General features: G+C 43.6%; 1 protein-coding gene across 2 annotated transcripts in view; it reads left to right on the top strand.

Annotated features, from left to right (window-relative positions):
- The window catches only part of LOC130130163 (glycogen debranching enzyme-like), a 73,355-nt gene that overhangs the window by 3,934 nt on the left and 47,415 nt on the right, over positions 1 to 22,006 (top strand). For both annotated transcript variants that reach the window (XM_056299900.1, XM_056299901.1), the window contains exons 3-9: positions 683 to 852; positions 6,393 to 6,596; positions 10,742 to 10,923; positions 12,747 to 12,858; positions 15,635 to 15,761; positions 20,342 to 20,444; positions 21,045 to 21,142. In XM_056299900.1, the coding sequence (XP_056155875.1) occupies positions 683 to 852; positions 6,393 to 6,596; positions 10,742 to 10,923; positions 12,747 to 12,858; positions 15,635 to 15,761; positions 20,342 to 20,444; positions 21,045 to 21,142 (996 nt within the window). The remainder of the gene's footprint in view (positions 1 to 682; positions 853 to 6,392; positions 6,597 to 10,741; positions 10,924 to 12,746; positions 12,859 to 15,634; positions 15,762 to 20,341; positions 20,445 to 21,044; positions 21,143 to 22,006) is intronic.

Raw genomic sequence — 22,006 nt, 5'->3', positions numbered from 1 at the left:
TTGGCTGATAACCGCTTGCTCTGCTACCCATTGCACATTTTGACTCCTGACAATAGAAAACAAGGCTTGATTTTTAAAAAATGCTGGAAGCGGGCATCTGGGTAGTGTAGCGGTCTGTTCTGTTGCCTGCCAACACGGGATCTCCAGTTCGAATCCCCGTGTTACCTCCGGCTTGGTCAGGCGTCCCTACAGACACAATTTACCGTTTCTGAAGGTGGGAAGCCGGATGTGGGTGTGTGCCTGATCGCTGCAGTAGCGCCTCCTCTGGTCGGTCAGGGCGCCTGTTCAGGGGGGACAGGGAACTGGGGGAATAGCTTGATCCTCCCACGCGCTACGTCCCCCTGGTGAAACTCCTCACTGTCAGAGGAAAGGAAGCGGCTGGTGACTCCACATGATGACTACCACATGCCTCGGAGGAGGCATGTGGTAGTCTGCAGCCCTCCCCGGATTGGCAGAGGGGGTGGAGCAGCAACTATGATGGCTTGGAAAAGTGGGGTAATTGCCCAAGTAAAATCGGGGAGGAAAGGGGGGGAGGAAATTAAAAAAAAAATGCTGGAGGTTACCTTTTCAATGACAATTCTGCACAGCTGCCTTTGTAATAGTATTGTAGTTACTTTACAGCTGAAGCCATTGTCCATGTGGCTTTTCTGTTACTTTGTTGACCTCATTCTGTTTGTGACAGTGACGAGGAGAAGGTTGGCAGCGGTTACATCGTAGTGGACCCGGTGCTGAGGGTTGGAGTAGACGATCATGTTCTCCCACTGGACTGCATCGCTATCCAGACCTACCTGACCAAGTGCCTGGGTCCCCTTGATGAATGGCCTAAAAGGCTCATGGTTGCCAAGGAGGCTGGTAAGAAGGGAGGGTGGTGGTGTGTGTGTGTGTGTGTGGGGGGGGGGGGGGGTTGGCAGGCTATTAGTAATAAATGGCAGGTTTGAGCTCTATGGCGTCTAACCTTTACATAATATAGAAGTACATACTTCTTCTATACATTGTGTTTGGCGGCAGGCATTGGCGTAAGTCCGTGAATCGTAATAGGGCATGCTAAGCTAACTGCTAGCCCATGCAGACCGGCAGTTCCAGCAGTCATCCTGGCTGTTGTTCGTTCCTTTGGACAGTAATTTTTTTGTTTTGTTTAGATATGTGTGTTAGTTTGGATATATGTGTTGTAGTTTTTGGATGTGTTTTTGTCTTTGTGTTGTACTGCTGTGGGCTGGGGGAAACGGAAGTGTTCCTGGTTCCTGAATACTGGGATGGCATCCAGTGCTTTACCTGTGCCCCGTCCACAGGGTCAGTGGTTGTGTCAGGAAGGACATCCGTTTTAAAATTCTGCCAAATCATTATGCAGATTGGTAAGACCAGGAATGACATACCGGATCGGTCGAGGCCCAGGTTAACAAGGACCACCATTGGTAATGTGCCCTCACAGGGTGCTGATGGAAACTATGCACCTGTTGGGGAACGTAGGAAAAGACGGAGGAGAGGAGGGATACAAGCAAGACAGAAAAGAGAGAAGAGACAACTGAAGAAGAGAGACTTGAGAATGGCCACAGTTAATGTTCGGACAATGACAAGCAGAGGGAGAGCAACAGCACACACGATGAACAGGTGAACAAGACATGTGGTGTGTGTTCAGAAGACCAAATGGAAAGGAAGCAAGACAAGAGAGATTGGACGAGATTATAATATATACTACCGTGGGACAGACCGTAAAAAGAAGGGTGTAGGAATAATCCTAGACAGAGAGATACAACAGGAAGTCATAGAAATAAAGTGGGAATCGGATAGGCTGATTTGTATGGGGTTGGATTTGTATGCTCATTTGGCAAATAGAAGAAGTTCGTACACACCACAGGTGGGTTGCGATGAAGAAGACAAGGTTAATTTTTGGAGACAATTGGACAATGTAATTAAGATAGGAATATGAGGGGATGAAAGAATTTTTATCGGCACAGACTTGAATGGACACATGGGAGAAGGGAATGGTGGCAGTGAGGATGTCACGGGAAAATTTGGGTTTGGAATGAGAAATGCAGGTGGGGAGACAATCGTTGATTTTGCTACAAGGAATGCTATGGCTATAGTTAAAACATATTTCAAACAGAGGGAAGATCGGACAGCAACCTACAAGAGTGGAGGCAGAGAGGCATGTCCTGAAGGCGCGTACGTTGAGGCATGTACATGTCCTGAATGGTTGTGGTCCGTGGTCACAAGAGAGGCTCGGACGGGTTTGCCTCACCCCCTCACCTAAGTCTTACCAACCGCTATGCGACCCTGTCTGACCACACTCCGGTCAACCCAGTTGATGTTCCTGTGGTTCCGATGCATCCCGAACCGGACCCCTCTGCGAAAATGGCGCCTGCCAACATTACAGCTTCCCCACTAGTAGCTAGCAGTGTTCAGGTGGCTCGCCATCCAACTGTGAAGTCAAAACAACAGCCCTCATCCCAGGTAATGACCTCCTCTTCCCGTCATAGGATCCTGAAAGAGGCCGTCATTAGACGCTCTCGAAGTCTTCCTTGCCCCGAGCTGGGAGGGACATCCATTCTTTGTGCTGATGTCGCTGCTTCGTTACAACACTCGCTTGCTCGGACACCCCACCCTAGTTGGCGATTTCAACACACACTGTGGATCGTTTACTCTCCTGCTGTGAGAACCCACAGCAGACATCTTCTCACCCCCTTTTCTCCCCAGCCACATGAATAGTTGGGGATTCCATAATCAGGAACATCCATTTTCTCAACATCCATGCAGGGCATTTCAGCAGAATCCTCAGCCTCCACACATGGCTCATCTGTGCCTGCAGAACTCACAATATAGGTTTTATTGACATTTAATCTGTTTTGAGATCGTTTCTCCCTCTTCACAACTGACAGAGTGCACCCCAACAGGCTGGGTAGCCGGAGGCTAGCGGCCAACCTGCAGCACACTGTGTGGTTTTCTCTACGTTACTGACTGTTTACATCCTACACATCCCTCCTGGAAGCTCCACTTTCACCTACGGTGGCACCCCACAGAACTGTTCCGCTCGCTAGCTCTCCCCACTGGCCTCATCTGTCATCAACCCTCTCACCAGGCGCTTTCCCCATACACACTATTATTAGGCACCAGGTCTCTCATCCACATGACATATCTAATAGTAGAAACAACAACAATTGAATATCTGGAGTCTACAATTTATGTCCCATTTATTGTGCTCCCATTGCTTTTCACTCTGCTGTGACACCAAACAATTTCGGCCTCCTGAATGTGAGATCTCTTGGTAATAAGTCCTTTATCATAATGATTTTATTGTTTCAAATAATCTGGGCTTTTTTATTATTACTGAGACATGGGCACACTGTTCCCCTGATTGAGGCTAGGCCCCCTGATTTTGCATATTTTCATATTCCCAGTCCCTCTGGAAGAGGGGTGGCCTAGCTATTTTTTATAAGTTAGGTCTTAAGTGCCACCCTGTTACTTTAAGTAATTTTATCTCCTTTGAGGTTTTAAGTTTCTTAATCACTGACCCTCCCCTTTTACTCTGCATCTTAATTTATAGGCCCCCTAATTCAGTTGGTTTTATTTCTGAGTTTTCTGTAGAAATAATCACAATCCTAAACCCTAAAGAGAATTAGGATAATTGACTATTAATGGTCCCTCTACTTCTTTTTTTGAACCTGATGTTGAACTATCCAAAAAAATGCTCACTTATTTTGTAAATAAGGTAAATATCAGGTCCCAGATCCAGCCTGGCCCTTTCATTCTTTCCATTCCCCAAGTTAATTCTGCCTCTTTTACCCAGTTTCAACCTATTACAATTTCAGTGTTGGAGAGTACGGTCTCCAATGTGAACGCCTCCTCCTGTATCTTAGACATCATCCCCACTAAGCTGCTCATGTTAGCCCTGTTATTCTGCAAATTCATAATAATTCTCTGGCCTCTGGTTCTTTTCCAGACAGTTTTAAGCATGCCATTGTTCATCCATTACTAAAGAAACCTAATTGGATCCCCTGTCCTTAAGTAACTACAGACCAATCTCCAAATTGTCTTTTTTTTAATCTAAGTTTCTGTAGAGAGTAGTTTCATCTCAGTTGATATCTTTTATGAACACTAATGATGTTTTTAACAGTTTCCAGTCTGGTTTTAGAGTACTTCATAGTACCGAGACAGCTCTAGTTAAGGTTACTAATGACCTACTGCCGACTGCAGACAGAGGTGACTGCTTGATTTTACATCTTTTAGACTTAAGTGCTGCCTTTGACACAGATGATCACAGTATCCTCTTACATCACTTACAGACTTGGGTTGGCATTAAGGGCTTGGCTCTTAGTTTATTATGCTCTTACCTATCCAACAGAACCTTTTCTGTTGTTCTGTGTAACTACTACCTAGATGGCTCAGTTGAGTTGTGGTGTCCCTCAAGACTCAGTTCATGGCCCCCTTCTGTTGTCTATACACATGCTGCCTCTGCCAGGTCATTCAAAATCATGATGTGTTTTACCATTTTTTTTTAATGCTGATGACACTGATTTATACATGCCACTAAAACACACAAATCCTAGCGGTCTAGCAAATCTCATAACTTGCCTCTTGACATTAAATCATGGCTGTCCAAACATTTTCTTAAATTTAATCATGATAAGTCTGAGGTCATTCTGTTCAGTCCCCGAAATGTCATCAGCCCTTTTGATACTAATCTTGGTGGTTTGTCAGGTAGTTTGTCAGGTAGGCTGCTAGAAATTTTGGGGTAATATTTGATGCTAACCTTGGTTTTGATAATCAAATCAAACATGTTGTTCAGTCATGCTTTCTCCAGCTCAAGGTAGTCTCTAAAATTAGGTAATTTTTATTAATGGCTTATCTGCAAAAAGTTGTACATGTTTTTATATATTCTTGGCTGGATTATTGCAACACATGTTACTCGGGTATTAACAATGGGCTCCCTCCTCCATCTACAATTGGTACAAAACACCACTGCTTGGCTCATTACCGGGACAAAAAGCCATGACCATATCAGTACTGTGCTTGCCTCTTTACACCAGCTACATTTTATATTTCAAATTTTAAAATGTTCTTGCTCACTTTTAAGGCCTTAATTGATCTTGCTCCCACATAAATTCCCAAATTTATTGAGCTGGTATATGCCTGTTGACCATTAAGCTCCACAGATGGAACCCTGCTGGTTATTCCAGGTCTCAGTTTGTCACAAAGGATGGTCAGGCTTTTGCTGTTAGAGCCCCCACACTGGTGCTCTCTTCCTGTTGAACTATGACTAACCAAGTCTCTAGCTTCTTTTAAATCTCATCTTAAAACTTCTTTTTAAAATGTTTATTTGTTTTTATTTATTTGTACTGTTTTTATTTTTGCTGTTGCTTAATTTTGTAATTGTTTCAATTAACAAATTGCTCTCTTCCCTTTTGCTCTTATTTCATGGTTTTATGTTAGTGAATGTTTTTTTGTTTGTTGTTGTTGTCATTTTTAACTGTTTTATCCTGTTCTGTGAAGCATTTTGTAACCCTGTTTTGAAAAGTGCTATACAAATAAAGTTTATTATTAGTATTATAATGAACTTTATTTGGATAATGTTATTATTATTATTATTATTATTATTTCTTTCATGTTTCCTGTTTTACATCCTGTAGAGCCAGGTCCAATATGGACCTGAGGCACTATAGGGCAGATGTCACTTAATTGACAGTACTCGTCGTAATATGTGGGCTGTTCTGAGTAGGGTGAACTTCTGGACTGCACTGATGTTGATGTTGCTTTATTATTATTATTATTATTATTATATGGGAAAGAAGGTATTGGACATGGAAGAAGGCCCTAAATTGAATTTTCTTAATTCCATTCCTCACAGTCATCAATTCAAATTTGGAGTTAAATATTTGAATATTTTATTTTTCTCTGAACCCTCATATATATATATATATATATATATATATATATATATATATATATATATATATATATATATATATATATATATAAGGAAATGTGTGTTTGGTAGAGTATTTCATTGTTGTAACGATGCTTCTTGGCAATAAATCTTATACCGTTGGAAAGCCTGTTTATTTCCCTTTTAAATGGGGCCACATGTGTAAGGAACATGCATTTGTGGGATGAGCAGCAGAGCTGAGTATGTGGGTTGCGCCCATGAAAAAATTGCCAAATCTTCTCTGCCAATGCCAAACAGCTTATTTTGCTGTTGCTATTGACTCTTATTTGGAGCTTCTGGTCCCCCAGGTGCTGACCATCAGCTGCCTGATAGAAGATTTATTGCCAAGAAGCCTTGTTACACCAAAGACATAATCTACCAAACACACATTTCCTTACTTTTTGTGCTAAGTTTATATATATATTTATATATTCACAATGACCACAGAGTTTTTCTATATGGGTCTGTGTAGGCTACAACATGATCCACTTCACCCCACTTCAGAAGCTGGGTTTGTCTGGCTCCTGCTACTCCTTGGCGGACCAGCTGGAGCTGAATCCAGAGCTCTCTCCTGAGGGAAGGAACTACACCTGGTCAGATGTAGGGAACCTGGTGGAGAAGCTGAAAAAAGAGTGGAACATGCTGTGCATCACTGATGTGGTCTACAACCACACAGGTACGTAAAGATATGTTGACTTTTCCCATGGCAGATTTTATTTCAGCAGCAAATTTAAAAAAAAATGCTAATATGTCAAAAAGACAGATTAGAGATTTCACTACACTTCCTGGCTCTTAATCCCTCATCACTACGCTGTCCACAGATAACCTAGAGATCTATGGGAACCAGGCTAGCCCATCCAGAGTCATCCTTCTTGAATTATTATTCTGATATTGCTATGTATGATGGTAATGCCCACTTAACCTCAGTGATCTGCCCATGTTAAACCACAGTGTTTTCATGATCTTATCACCTTTTTACTCAACAAATAACTGCAGGTTACAACTGGTGTAATGGAATCAAAAATAATGTCCCCCCCTCCAAGGAAAGTCTTCAGTAATCTCCATGTGCCTGAATAAAATGGACCTCAAAAGGTCTGAGTGCTCCACCCCAGGGTCAGCCAACTTCACAAGGGAACAAGCTGGCAGTGGCGGTGTTAAATGTGGTGCAGCGGGAAAGGCCAACAGTAGTAGTTGCCTTACAGTTGCAGCTGTGGCTCTTGCATCACCTTCTCAATTTCTTCTTCAGTATTTAGCCTCTGTTCACTCTGAAGGTCACAGACGGATCGCTGATAGTCACGGGGAGTACTTTGTCATGTCATGGCAGGTGGACCTATGACAAAAAATTTTCTTTCTCAAGTCTCCACCCTCACACAGCGTCAAGTAGTTAAAGGCCACAAACACTGATCATATCCAACCCAAAGCTCAGAGCTCAAACTGGCTATATATGTAGAGTTTAAACCAGCCATTTTGATGAGCAGCTGCCAAACTGCATTTCAGCTTGGAAGGACTGGAGGGATTGAACAGATTATCTGTAGAAGGAAGCATTTACAGTCTTGGAGTACAAAGCTAAAGGTAAATGCACTTGGCTGGCAGTTCAAGTAAACATAAAACCCTGAAATCAAATGTCCCTGTGGGATTAAAGCTAAATGTGTAAACCAAGTTTGGTTTTATTTCAGACAGATGTGCCTTTGAAGAGAGTAATGAGGAATCGTGTGCTCGCCTCTACTGGATATGCCATAGACAAATCTTTACTCAGTCTTTTCTGAAGCTTTGGCTCATCATATCCGTGTGGTTTGTTCCTTATATCCACTTATTTACATTATGTGGAATCTCTGATCCCTCATCTCCTAGATGACAAGGTTCTGATCACATCAGTATTACACAAGTATATACTTTGGTTTGATTGTGCCATGGTCATAATAGCAACATGACTCTTGAGTTTTAGGTATGTGTTAGCAGTTCATACTCTTATGCTTGATATTCAGTTTCAAAGAAAGAAAAAATAAAGTCAAGACATCAGCCTACATTCTGTCCAGTACTTGATAAAGTAGAGGTAGATGTTTGTTGTTTTAAATGGGCTCACATTATGTTTCCCCATAAAACTGCAAGAGGTCAGTTTACCTACTGACATGGTATGACGCCACAGAATCTGAAAAGTAGTAATAGAAATATATTCATGTGAACTGAGTGTGTTCACCCGCTGTGGATCCAAAAACTTGGCAACCTACTGTAAAAGAATCTCGTGCCCAATATAAGAATATTTAAATAATCCTAAAAATCCATACAAAAAATGCTCTTGAGGGCGTCCGGGTGGCATGACGGTCTATTCCGTTGCCTACCAACACGGGGATCGCCGGTTCGAATCCCTATGTTTCCTCCGGCTTAGTCGGGCGTCCCTACAGACACAATTGACTGTGTCTGCAGGTGGGAAGATGGATGTGGGTATGTGTCCTGGTCGCTGCACTTGCACCTCGTCTGGTTGGTCGGGGTGCCTGTTCGGAGGGGAGGGGCAACCGGGGGGAATAGCATGATCCTTCCACGTGCTACGTCCCCCTGGTGAAACTCCTCACTGTCAGGTGAAAAGAAGCGGCTGGCGACTCCATGTGTATGGGAGGAGACATGTGGTAGTCTGCAGCCCTCCCTGGACCAGCAGAGGAGGTGGAGCAGAGACCGGGACAGCTCGGAAGAGTGGGGTAACTGGCCAAGTACAACTGGGGAGAGAAAGGGGAAAAGTGCTCTTAACCAGTGGATTTCAACTTGAGTCCTCTAGACCCAGAATGAAACTAGTTTTCTGTTCTGCTACATCTTCCAGTCACCTCATCAGGGCGGTTTAGATGTGGAACAACAGATGGATGTAGAGAACTACCAGCTAGAACTGCAGAACAGGAGTACTGGTGGTGCCTGAGGACTGAAAATAAGAGCCACTGCTTCTGAATGTAACTGGAAAAAGCAAATAAATGTCCTAGCATTGTGTTACATACATTCAAATAATTTCAATAAAAAAATGAAATGAATACATGTTCTAATTATATCGTAAATGCAGCCAAGCAATCCTAATAATAGAGGGGGAAATGTTGGCTTTTTTTTTTTTGCATGATAATAAATGCTTAAGCACCACTATTGGAAAAAGTCATGGACAGGAGACATTTTTTTTTAGAAAAGGGACTATACTTTCAACAACAAACAGATGAAAAAGACCTTTGAGATTTCTGTTCTTAGTGTTTGTATTACTTCGTCACCACTGATGGAAAGTCTCTCCTAAAGTGATGACCCGTCCTCCTTTGTCCCATGTTCTTAAAGTATTACTCTTTATTATTGCAGTAGCAATGGTGTTTCTGCCCTATGTGTTTTTTTGTTTCTTCCCAGTGTTATATATACACTGTTGTGTTTGTTTGGTTCATGTGGAATCCCAGAAGTGGGTTTGCTGGGATATTCAAATATTGTAAGTTTAGGTAGAAATAATTTAACAGATTCAATGACTTTGTTTCCATTTTAAATTGGCTGAATTGAGCCTAGCTCTGTTCGTGAGCACATCGTTGGTTCCTTCATCGCTACTCATCGATTACGAGCTGGAATCGGCTGCACATGTGCAGACTATCCAGGTCATTCAACACATGAAGACAGAGGCTGGATTTGCAGAGACATTCCCTGTGGCTGCTGATACACCAGAAGGTCACACTGTCACACATTCCCCATGTGAAACCCTATCTCTCCACCGAAGCTTAGTGGACATCCCTGTGCAGATCTATAAATATAAACATGTGTGTCCATCTGTCCTGAGTGTGCCATTCAGACGTTGTATCAGCCTTTCAGCGTTTTCCCAGGCAAAACTAGGACAGGTAGAATACTGGGACTGATTTTTGCCATCTTGGTGCCATTCTAGATATACCGAATGTTGAGTCAGTTCATCTGGATGCAACGTTTTTGTTGCTCTCTCAATAAACGTTGTGTCCAGATGAACTGTTTCAACGTTGTGTGATTTCCTTATCTGGATTACTGAGCATGCATGAAGACATCTTAGATGCAAGTTGTGGACAAAGTCACTCATTTGTGATCGATGGTCAGCGGTGGTTCAGTGTGACAGGGTTAAGGACGGCTGATAGAGGGTGAGCCACTGAGTCGTACGCTCAGCCAGACATGTAGCAGTGACAGAACATTTGGACTAAGATGGTCAGAAACACTGCCCATCTGAAACAATGATCTAATGGAGACCACCTCTACAACCAACTCAATTTTCTTCTCTTCTCTTCTCTTCTCTTCTCATCTCTCTTTTCTCTTGTCTTCTCTTTTCGTGTCTCTTCTCTTCTCTTTTCTTCTCATCTCTCTTTTCTCTTGTCTTCTCTTTTCTTGTCTCTTCTCTTTTCTTATTCTCATCTCTTCTCGTCTCTTCTCTTCCTCTCGTCTCTCTTTTCTCTTGTCTTCTCTTCTCTTGTCTCTTCTCTTGTCTCTTCTCTTCTCTGATCTCTTCTCTTCTTCTCTTGTCTCTTCTCTTCTCTTCTCTTGTCTCTTCTCTTCTTGTCTCTTCTCTTCTCTTCTCTTGTCTCTTCTCTTGTCTCTGATCACTTCTCTTCTGTGATCTCTTCTCTTCTTGTCTCTTCTCTTCTTCTCTTCTCTTGTCTTCTCCTCATCTCTCTTTTCTTCTCTTCTCATCTCTTCTCTTCTTGTCTCTTCTCTTCGCGTGTCTCTTCTCATCTTGTCTCTTCTCTTCTTTTCTTATTCTCATCTCTTCTTCTCTCATCTCTTCTTGTCTCTTCTCTTCTTCTCTTGTCGCATCTCGTCTCATCTCTTGTCTTGTCTTGTCTTGTCTTAATCCACCTCTAGCTGCTAACAGCAAGTGGATCCGGGTCCATCCTGAGTGCGGTTACAACCTGGTGAACTCTCCCCATCTGAAACCAGCCTGGGTCCTGGACAGGGCCCTGTGGCACCTCAGCTGTGATATTGCTGATGGGAAGTATGCTGAGAAAGGTGTGCCAGGGCTCATTCAGAACGAACAGCACATAAATGTGAGTTTGGCTCCCCAGTTCGGTCCGCTTCTTTTTGTGTGAGATAGTTCATGTGAAAAAGATATATTCCGGCAACTAGTTCCGAGCCCTAAGGCTAAATATAAAAAGTCCTATGTCTTCACCACAGTGCATGCATACTGGTGCAACATGAGGGCATAGATGCTCTACTTCACCTTTCCATACAATACCCCTACATCCTGTGGTCACCATGAAAAGTAACATATTTTGAGTTGTTTGGCAGCACACTGTAAACCTGGGGCTGTGTTGTAGTTTATCATTATCCAGCATTGTGACGGGTAGAGTTGTACAAATAAAGGCTAGTCAATACTGACAAAATCAAATATCACAATATTTTTGACTAAATACTTTGATAATGATGATGTGACAATACTTTGGCAATGACAAATGGTACTTTCATGAGACAGCACAGCAGTAAATATTGATAAATGATCACTGGTAATGTGGATATGATGAACAAGCAGGTAGAGCTATTCATTGTTTATTTCACTAAAACAGTGGAATAAGTTCAGAAAATGGTCTCACTTTACTGTAATGGAGCTTTTAAGACCAGGGAAAGACAACATGTACATTCTATCACCGTATTATCAGAAGCCCACAACACATCTAGACTCACATCACCATGTCCATATTATACCCATATCCCATGTTCATATGCGCTGATAACATTCATCATCACACCTTCGATTTCCAGCTTCATACTCATCACTCTGTCACCTCCAGCACACTCTTGACATACTCTTCCTTCAGAATTACCCTACCCCATTACTCCTCCCATTCACAGCATGGTAGAGGAGTTTGAACCCACCTCCGATACTCCTGGCCTTACTCCCCTTCCACCTGGTCTCTTGCACACACAGTATGCCTACCTTTCTTCTGGGTGTCAGTCAGCCAAGCACACATGATCTTCTTGTTTAGATTTAGTTGTTCCAGACCATTACCCCAGCTCTTTCTCCATTTTAATCACTGCTGTTTTCCTGTTATAAAGACTCAACAGTTTATTTTATTTCATTTGACTAACCATAATAAACCTGGCCCAATTTATTTAATTTTACACACTTGGATTTTGTGTCACATGAAGCCAAAATAATTGATGCCAGGAGGGATGTTGAATTATTTATTTTTTTCGACCCCCCCCCTTTCCCCCCCAATTGTACTTGGCCAGTTACCCCACTCTTCCGAGCCGTCCTGGTCTCTGCTCCACCCCCTCTGCTGATCCGGGGAGGGCTGCAGACTACCACATGCCTCCTCCCATACATGTGGAGTCCCCAGCCGCTTCTTTTCACCTGACAGTGAGGAGTTTCACCAGGGGGACATAGCGCGTGGGAGGATCACGCTATTTCCCCCAGTTCCCCCTCCACCCTGAACAGGCGCCATGACCGACCAGAGGAGGCGCTAGTGCAGCGACCAAGACATATACACACATCTGGCTTCCCACCCGCAGACACAGCCAATTGTGTCTGTAGGGACACCTGACCAAGCCGGAAGTAACGTGGGGATTCGAACCAGTGATCCCCGTGTTGGTAGGCAACAGAATAGACCGCTGTGCTACCCGAACGCCCTGGGGATCTTGAATTATTTGATGACCAGACCTAACATAAATTGAACTCATCAGCAACTGGAAATTTGAAATTGGGTAACTTGTTCAAAGTGGCATTTATCATAGTGTCCCCGGATTAAGTGATTTGACCAGTGTTGTTTGTACTTTGTGTGTGTGTGTGTGTGTGTGTGTGTGTGTGTGTGTGTGTGTGTGTGTGTGTGTGTGTGTGTGTGTGTGTGTATTTGTGTTTGTGTTTGTCACCCAGGCCCTGCGCAGTCTCCTGTGGAAGGAGGTGTATCCCAGGATCAAGCTGTGGGAGTTCCTGCAAGTTAATGTGGAGAAGGCAGTGGAGCAGTTCAGGAAATTGCTGCAGGCTGGTGAGAGACACTGGAGCAGGTGTATTATGTCCATGACGAGCAGCTGGAGAGCTAGGTTTAGGTCAACAGGAGCTCAGTCAGGCAATCCATTAAAGGGTCATGAAACCCCCACTTTCATTTCCTCTCCACCCAACCCACACCGCAGTCAACGGGTGTGGAGAGCAACAATGGTGAGGCGGGGGAAATAAAGCTGTATCTTGCAGTCCAAAAAAAATCAGGGGATGATAGGCTGAAGTGTGCATGCAGAAGAAACTGGATAGAGCCACACATTGTGTGAAATGTATTTATACCAGGGGTATGGACAATTTAGCATAATGGTGGCATGCTTATTGAGCATGCATAAAGACATGCTTTCTGAGGGTTTTGTGTGGGCCTTTTTAGCAGAAAAAGCTACAAGAGCTGGGGTTATAGTCTTATGGCTGCAGCGGGCAATGCTCCTTAACATCATCTGGAGGACTGCACTGCAACTCGCTGACCTTGGGTTGCTTTGGGGTTATGTTTTATTGGAGGTTATGCTTTCTCTCCTGCTCCAAACTGGCTGCTTTGTTAATCCGTTCAGTCAGCATTTCGTCATTGACTGTGGCATCATCCAGGTAAGGTTTAATGTGAAACTTAACGCTGTCACTTTAGAGCCCTGTCGCAACTGACCTGAGAAACGTCTTCCTGATTAACTCTGGGTTATACTGCTGCCCAGCATCTTCCTCTCTGGATGCAAAAAGCCATCTATCCTTAAGCTCAATGGCTCTGAAAAAAAAAAAAGATTTCTGGGCAGATTCTTTTGGGTCTTGGGAGATAGTGGTCAGTTTTTAATATAGAGTTGAACTATTCTCTCCCTTATAATGTCCCTTCAATATAGTTTTCAGTTTTGGGAGAGTTGAGTCACATTTGATCTCTAACATATCATGCAGCTTTAGTCCTGGGCTAATAGCCCTAATGACTGCACCAGTGATTTCTGATTCCAGATAGCCTTTGCAAACCCCTAACTCAATCTGATGCATTAAGTTTGCATATGAGAGTTATATTTGCTGTTTCCTTTCACCTACTTGGCCACTTATGCAAAATTCTCTACATATGGGACTTTGTTTGGGGACTTTGTTTTGGGTGAAGGGATGCACAGGAGCATACGAGTGAGGATCAGGAATATTCAGCTTTCATTTCTTCCACTGGAGCTTCATGGGCATCTCTTTTTTGCTCGCGAGGAATGGGCTCCAAGCCAGGGATATCTTCACCCGTTCGATCTCCTAAACCCTAATTGAAAGATGAAAGGCTATGGGTATACTGCCTAGCTGCCTCATCCTCTCTAACATGCTCCATCTCATCTAGCTCCTGTTCCACCAACCTGATGAGAGCTCTTTTGCTCTTTTGAGCAGTTTCTTCATCGTCATCCTTACAATATTTAGGATTCAGACCTCTAACAGCTGGTCCTGCTAAAGACAACTCGGGGCTGCACTTGCACTCTCCTGAAGTTCATCCAGCTTCATTTTGTCTGTGAGGCGCTCTGTGGCTTGCTTTGCTTGCACTCGGGTTCGACTGACTAGAGATGGCTCCTCTCTTTCTCTGCTTGTCTCTAAAAGACCACCTCCTGGCTGGCTCACCAGACTATGTTGCCCTTCAGTTGGTCAAAGAAGACACAACATCTGGAAAATATGGTGGTGAAACACTGTTTTACACGTGTTGCTTGGCAACAGGTGGGAACTTGCTAACAGGACAAAATAAAATATTTAAATAAAATAATAAAGAGATATAAATAAAATAGTCACAAAAGGTCAGCCTGTGATCAAGTAAGTACCACAAAATGACTCAAAACATTTACCACTCACAGCATGTTTTTTTTCTATACCTCTGTAACATTCAGAACAACGCTATATGTTAACTAAAACAAAATGGCTTCTCTCACAGAGTATTTGTAATACAAATTATCCAGAATGCTAGTGCTTTATCATCATTAATAAACATTTGACCATTAAATGACCAGTTAATAAACATCTGACTTTGGGGCGGCACGGTTAGCACTGGGCCACCAGCAAGAAGGTCCTGGGTTCGAACTCTAGGCTGTCCCAGGTCCTTTCTGTGTGGAGTTTGCATGTCTCCCTGTTTCTGTGTGGGTTTCCTCTGCGTGCTCCGGTTTCCTCCCACCATCAAACGACATGCATGTCTGTGCCCCTGAGCAAGGCAATGGAGAGAAGAACTGGAGTCGGTCCCTGGGTGCTGCAGCTGCCCACTGCTCCTATACAGTAGGATGCAGAGAACAAATTCATTGTAGGAATACAATGACAAAATAAAGTGGCTTTCTTTCTGTTCTTTCTTGTTTAATAGATTCAACCCTGTTGTCCCATGTAACTCAGCTGGAAAATGTGGTGGTAAACACTGTTTTACTCGTGTTGCTCAGCAATGTATTTCACAGGCAGAAACTTGCAAGTACTAACTGGAAGTGCAAGTTTGCCGCATTACTGTCTGAGCAACAGCCAGAAATTGTGACATTACCCCCACCTGCTGGTCAAAACACACAACTGCGCTACAACACATTTCTAGATAAACACAGCTACCAAACAATGAACAAATGAAGAAAATAAAATTGAAAATTAAAAATAATTACTAAAATTGAATCTCTCATCTAAAGTTTACTGGGATGCATTAAAATTAAATAGAGATCTGTTTATACATCTCATAGAGGCAAACATGCCATGTCTCAAGTATCATAATTTACAACAAATCTCAAAGTGTTGAAAGATATTCAGTCTTAATGGGCAGCATGTGTGGGTCTTTCCCCATCCAGGCAGTAGTGCTGAGCAATCCATTCCTAATGGGACGAAGGAGCTGAAGGTTGTGCAGGATCATCAGTACAGACGCTTTGGAAACACCGTAGACATGACCTCTGCTCTTAGCTCCTTCAGACCTCAAAGGTAACTCTGGTACCTCTCTGAGATACCAATCCCTACACTTTCCAACTATGTTGAACCATTCAAACACAAAACCAGGTTTGTTTGTTTGTTTGTTTTTTAAGTAAATTGCTGTGAAGTTGATTCATGGGTCATGTATTGGTCAGCCAGAGTCTCTTTATGATTTAGACATGTCAAGACATAGCAACATTTATTAAAAAAAAAAAACGTATTGATATACTGTCTTGATGCATGCTCTGTAATCAGGTCAGGGAATCCCAGAAAGTTGAATCAGTTTATCTGGACGCAATGTTTAGTGGGATAAACCTTTTGTCACTCATCTAAGTGACTTCGTCAATCTCAGCTGACTGCAGATATCACCGACCTTATAAACAGGGATGCTGGTCGCTGTCTTCCAGGCCTGTGGAGCAAAGCTTGTTTTGAGGAATATTTAGAGCAGCTGGGTGAAGATAAATCCCAGTTGGGCCACATATTCCTTCAGAATCTTCCCCTTGAGTCATCTGTGCCAGAAGCCTTGTGGGGATTGACCTTTTGAAACACAGAGATGACCTCAGTTTCCTGCAGGATCATAGGGTGAAGGGTCATTCCAGTGTAGACAGCCTCATCCATTACTAAAGTCCCGTTTATCAAATCTGAAATAAAATGAGTTCAGATTATTTGAGAGTGAGGGGAGTCATCACACTGAGGGGCTGGTTTCTGCTGCCTGTCCATCATTTTGTTCAATCCCCTCGAGGTATCTCTTGCATTACAAGTTCTCAGTTTCTCCTCAACTTTGTGCTTATATTATGTCTGTGCTTTTCTGATCATGTGTCCTATCTCCTTGTTTCTCTCTTTCACTTTTTTGGGAGTCACCCTGCAATAGGAAGGTTTCCGTGCAACATCATCACAGAGATGTGTGCACAACTAAGGGGCAGAAAGCAGCTACAGCGCAGATATTTTAACCAAGATATAGCTCAGATACAGCAGAGATGGCGTGCAGTTGTTGTGCAATAAACCGCACAAACCGCCAAAAGGATGGGTGGAAAATTTTCAACATTTTCATTGTGAACCACTTTGGTACACTACATTACATTACAGTCATTTAGCCGATGCTTTTATCCAAAGCGACTTACAATAAGTGCATCATTTAACGTAGAAAATCAGGAGAACTGCTAGTCATCAGAGGTCATTAGTGCATCTTCTCTCTAAACAAGCATCTAAGAACAAAACCAGTGCTAAAGTAAAAGCGCAAGAAAGAGATTTTTTTGTTTTTTAAATGTGTGAATACAATAAGTGGTAAGAGCAAGTAACAGGGTACCAGTAGTTCTTGAAGAAGTGAGTTTTCAACCTGCACCGAAAGATGGGCAGCGACTCCGCTGTCCTGACATCAGTGGGGAGTTCATTCCCACACTTTGGGGCCAGGACAGAAAAGAGCCATGACCGGGTCGATCGGCAGCAAGGGCCTCTGAGCGACGGGGCAACCAGGCGTCCCATGGCAGCAGAGTGAAGTGGTTGGGCAGGGTTGTAGGGCTTGACCATGGCCTGGAGATAGGAAGGAGCTGTTCCTTTCACTGCCCTGTACGCTAGCACCAGAGTCTTAAAATGGATGTGAGCAGCTACTGGGAACCAGTATAGGGACATGAGAAGGGGAGTTGTGTGGGAGAACTTAGGGCGGTTGAACACCAGACGAGCTGCAGCTTTCTGAACAAGTTCCAGAGGTCTGATGGCCGACACTGGGGTGGCAGCAAGGAGGTAGTTGCTGTAGTCCAGCCGGGAGATGACCAGAGCCTGGATGAGCACTTGTGCCGTCTCCTCAGTGAGGAATGGATGAATCCTCCTGATGGTATAGAGGAGAAATCTGCAGGAGCGAGCAACCGATGCAACATTTGCAGCAAACGACAGTTGGTCATCCAGGATCACACCCAGATTCCTCACAGTCCGAGTTGGCATCACCACATTGTTGTCAATGGTGATGGCCAGGTCTCGGTGTGGGCAACCTTTTCCCGGGAGGAACATCAGCTCTGTCTTGTCCAGATTGAGCTTCAGGTGGTGTGTCGCCATCCACTGAAAGATGTCAGTCAAGCACGCAGCAATGCGTGTCTCTACTTGTGTGACAGAGGGAGGAAAGGACAAGATCAGCTGGGTGTCATTGGCATACCAATGGTAAGAGAAGTCGTACGAGCAGATAACAGAACCCAGGGATGTTGTGTATAGGGAGAACAGGAGAGGACCCAGAACCGAACCTTGTGGAACGCCTGTAGTCAGGCTCCAACACAGATCCCCTCCATGTCAGCTGGTAGGAGCGATCCGTCAGGTAGGATGCAAACATTGAGAATGAAGAGCCTCTGACACCCAGCCCCTCGAGGGTAGAGAGGAGGATCTGGTGGTTCACTGTGTCGAACGCAGCTGACAGGTCCAGGAGTATCAGGACAGAGGAGAGAGGGTTTGCTGTCGCAGAGTGCAGCGAACCTGTCACTGCAAGGAGGGCCGCCTCTGTCGAGTGATCCACCTTGAACCCACACTGGTTGGGTTGCAGGAGGTTGTTCTGGTGGAGGTGCAAAGAAAGTTGGTTAAAGACAGCACGTTCGAGAGTTTTGGATAGAAAGGGTAGAAGGGAAACCGGTCTGTAATTTTTGACGTTAGAGAGGTTAAGTGATGGTTTCTTGAGAAGGGGGGTGACTCTAGTAGTCTTAGAGGCAGATGGAAAGCATCCTGCCTGGAGGGAGGTGTTGATGAGGTGGGTTAGCAAGGGAAGGAGTTCAGGTGCTATAGACTGAAGAAGAGGGGAGGGGACCGGGTCAAGGGAGCATGTGGTGGGGCGACTGGATGTGATGAGGTTGAGGACCTTGTCAGGGGAGAGGGGAGTGAGGTGGGACAGGGTAGCTCTCAAAAGATTATGTAGCTCATAATCTTTTGAGAGCTACCAAAGTGGTTTTGCCCCCTGGCTGCGCACGCACCCAGTAATGTTTGTAAACAGAAAAACCGTCTTTAAGGCGATTGATTGTTGATTGTTATCACTTGATCAAATTGGTGTCTGTGTCTAGCAGGGCCAACAACCAGCATCTCAGTGTTGTCTAAATTTAAAAGTGTTACGGCTCGCCCACCTCGCGCCGTGGCTCGCCCACCCCACGCCGGCAGCCAATCAGCTTGTCAGGGCCGGGCTTAGTTGTCAGGGCTGAGCTTAAGTTTGCTGGTCTCCCAGCACCCGTTGTCAGTTCGTGCCGTAACCTCCTTGCAGGAGTGGTTACTCGTCCCTCCCGGTGCATTTCTCTCCAAGTTTATCTCAGCCCTTGGTTTACTGTTTTCTTTGTGAAGTTTCCCTGTGGAAGTATCCTGCCGTGTTCCCAGTTTGGATTTACTCATGAGTTTTTTCTTGGACTTCCTGTTTTCTTAGTCGCTCATTGCCCTCCTGTGTTGACCATTGTATGAGCTAGTAATAAAGTACGCCAGTTTCGGCTAACCCCATCTCTGCCTGGTGTCTTCCACAAACCCTAACAAAAAGTAGAAAATCCAGTGACATCCAATATTTCACAGCAGCCAAGCAGGCCTCTAAATAATAATAATAATAATACATTTTATTTGTGGGTGCCTTTCAGAGCACACAATGACACCTTACAGAACACAGTTAAAAAAATTTGTCATTTGAGTTTGATCATCAGCCCTTACAGGCACATACAGCTGAATATTACCAGCATAGCAATAGAAATGTATTTCATGACTCTGTAAAATTTGGCCAAGGCAAAATATAAAGAGAAAAAAGTAGAGGGCCAAGAACGGAGCCCTGAAGTATGCCGTATTTAACATCAGATAATTTTGATGTAATATTATTATAGCAGACACAATGTGTTCTTCCAGATAGTAAGTAGAACTTAATCCAAGAGAGAGCTAAACCAGAGACACCAAAATTACAATTTAATCTGTCTAATAGTATACAGTGATCAATGGTGTCAAAGGCTGCACTGAGGTCCAGTAGTAGAAGTGCAGAGTGGAATAGTGGAATGAGAGTCCATAGCTAGTAGAAGATTGTTCACCACTTTGGTCAGAGCATTTTCAGTGGAGTGACAGGCCCTGAAAGCTTATATGAAAGCTTCATTTTTATAGTTAACATCTGCTAGCATCTCTTCTGAATGGACTTTTGTCAGTGAGCCATGGGACCCAGGTGTAGTCAGCCATTTTTAGTTTGGTCATGATTCTGATCTTCAGCTCTGTGGATTTAGCTAATGTTGTTGGTAGAGTTATGTCAGTTGCTTCTTTAACCTTGTGCTCCTGCCTCAGGGGCAGCCCTTCATCTCCACACTGCCTTCCATGCTGTTGAGTCATATGACCGTTCTATTGGAGCCTCTCGGTTTCCAGCTGTGATAGTAGCTTCCTTCTATCGATGTTTGAGCACACACACCTATCTGTATCGATATTCCGCTCCTCATTAGTTGAGCACTTATAACAACACCATTGACGGTTTCAGGGAAAAAAACCTGCTATATATATAATTTTTTATATGTATAGATAATGCACTGTAGTTATTCTGTTTGTTCTCTGTTTGTCTGTCTGTCTGTCTCGCTCTCTCTTTCATGTCCTCTTTCTCTGTTTGTTTGACTATATTCAAGTTCCAGCCCATCACACATTCTAGAATGTTGCAACTGGTTCAAGAGTAGAGTGGAAGAGCACAATATGGAATGCTACAAGGAGATGCACTACCATGCAGAACAGGTGTGTATGTGTGTGTCCTGCACAGACTATGGATAGCCTGTTTCTTTTTTGTTTTAGTTTTCTATTTAAAGTCAGACTGAAATTGAAAGACTAATGAATATTTCTTAAATCCGTTGTGACTGTGATCATCATGCATTTTGGACTACTGTAAAGAATATAAACGTACAGAAGCAAGAATTCAGTTTTCCTACTTTTCTCTTTTTTAAAGAGCTCCTGCTAGTTCAGCTTCTCATAGCTGATCTTTTCTTTGGACATGCATGATGTCATCAGACATGCTCATACACATACAGCCAATCAAATCATCAGAATAGGAAACCCCGCCCACCTTTACAGCCAATTTGTTACTCAAACGGCATTTCATGAATATTACAGATTACTAAACCACTCCCTCACAGTTATTGATACAAAAGAGAACAGTTATGGATAAAGGTATAAAAAAGATACAATATTTGTCATGTACTAATGAAGCATTTTTGTGGAATGTTTTATAATATTTTCAAAGTTTTTAGACATGAAAAGGTAAATGTGATTACTGAGTCCAGTTTGACTCCTAATTATGTGAAAACTCTTTGGAAACCCACCACTGTTTTCCCTTCTCAGGCTTCCAACTGCATTGTGGGAACAGTGTTTTATCAGCGCTTGGCAGACCACGGGCCTAAGCTGGGGCCGGTCACAAGGAAGGACCCTCTTGTTACCAAGTAGTCCACTCTTCATGTCTCGAACTTACTCATGTTGAGAAGCTGTTCATGTTGTCAACACATTCACATGGAGTTCTCTCTTTAAAGAAGGACTGTTGAAAGTGGTGGTCCTCTTTTGCGGAGGTCAGGGGTTCGACTCTAAAGAGTCCATGACAGGGTCCGCGGTGGCGTAGCGGTCTAAGCATCGGCTTGGTGTCGATGCAGTTGCCCACTGGGGACTGGGGTTCGCGCCCCGGTCTCGTCAGATCCGACTATGGCCGGACTCGATGAAGCAGCAATCATTGGCAACGCTGTCTTCGGGAGGGGGGCGGAGTCGGCTTGTGTTCGTCATGTGAATGCGTCTCTGTGTGTGTCGGAAAAACAGTGGTTCGGCTTGGATTCGCCTTGTCACGAAAGTGGGGAGGCATCTCCTTCGAGACTGCCGGCCGGAGAGATGCAGTTGGCGAACGCATGCAATACGAGGGTGGGTGTTTGAATTAAAATAGGGATCAATTGGCCACTAAATTGGGAGAAAAAAGGGAAAAATCAGAAATAAATTTATATAAAAAAATAAAGAGTCCATGTGATGTTAAGGACTGCATTTTTAATTGAATTTTAAACCTGCTTATTATAAAACAGATTTTAACTTCCAACCTGCTCAGCTCATTGAAGAGACAAAAAATCAGCAACTAGGGAAATATTTCAGCACTGCTGGTTGATCACATGGTGTTGCATCCTGGTGTTAAACTGCCAATTAGAAAAACGTGGTATTTTGACACAGGAGATGCTAGGATGACAGAAATTGTAGCTATTATAACCAACCCATCACCAATAATCATCAGTGCTCAAGAAATTAAACAATTAAATTGCAGACATAAATTAACC

Source organism: Lampris incognitus, chromosome 19 (assembly GCF_029633865.1).
Source record: "Lampris incognitus isolate fLamInc1 chromosome 19, fLamInc1.hap2, whole genome shotgun sequence".
NCBI classification, from domain to species: domain Eukaryota; kingdom Metazoa; phylum Chordata; class Actinopteri; order Lampriformes; family Lampridae; genus Lampris; species Lampris incognitus.
This window is presented reverse-complemented; position numbering and strand designations above follow the sequence as displayed.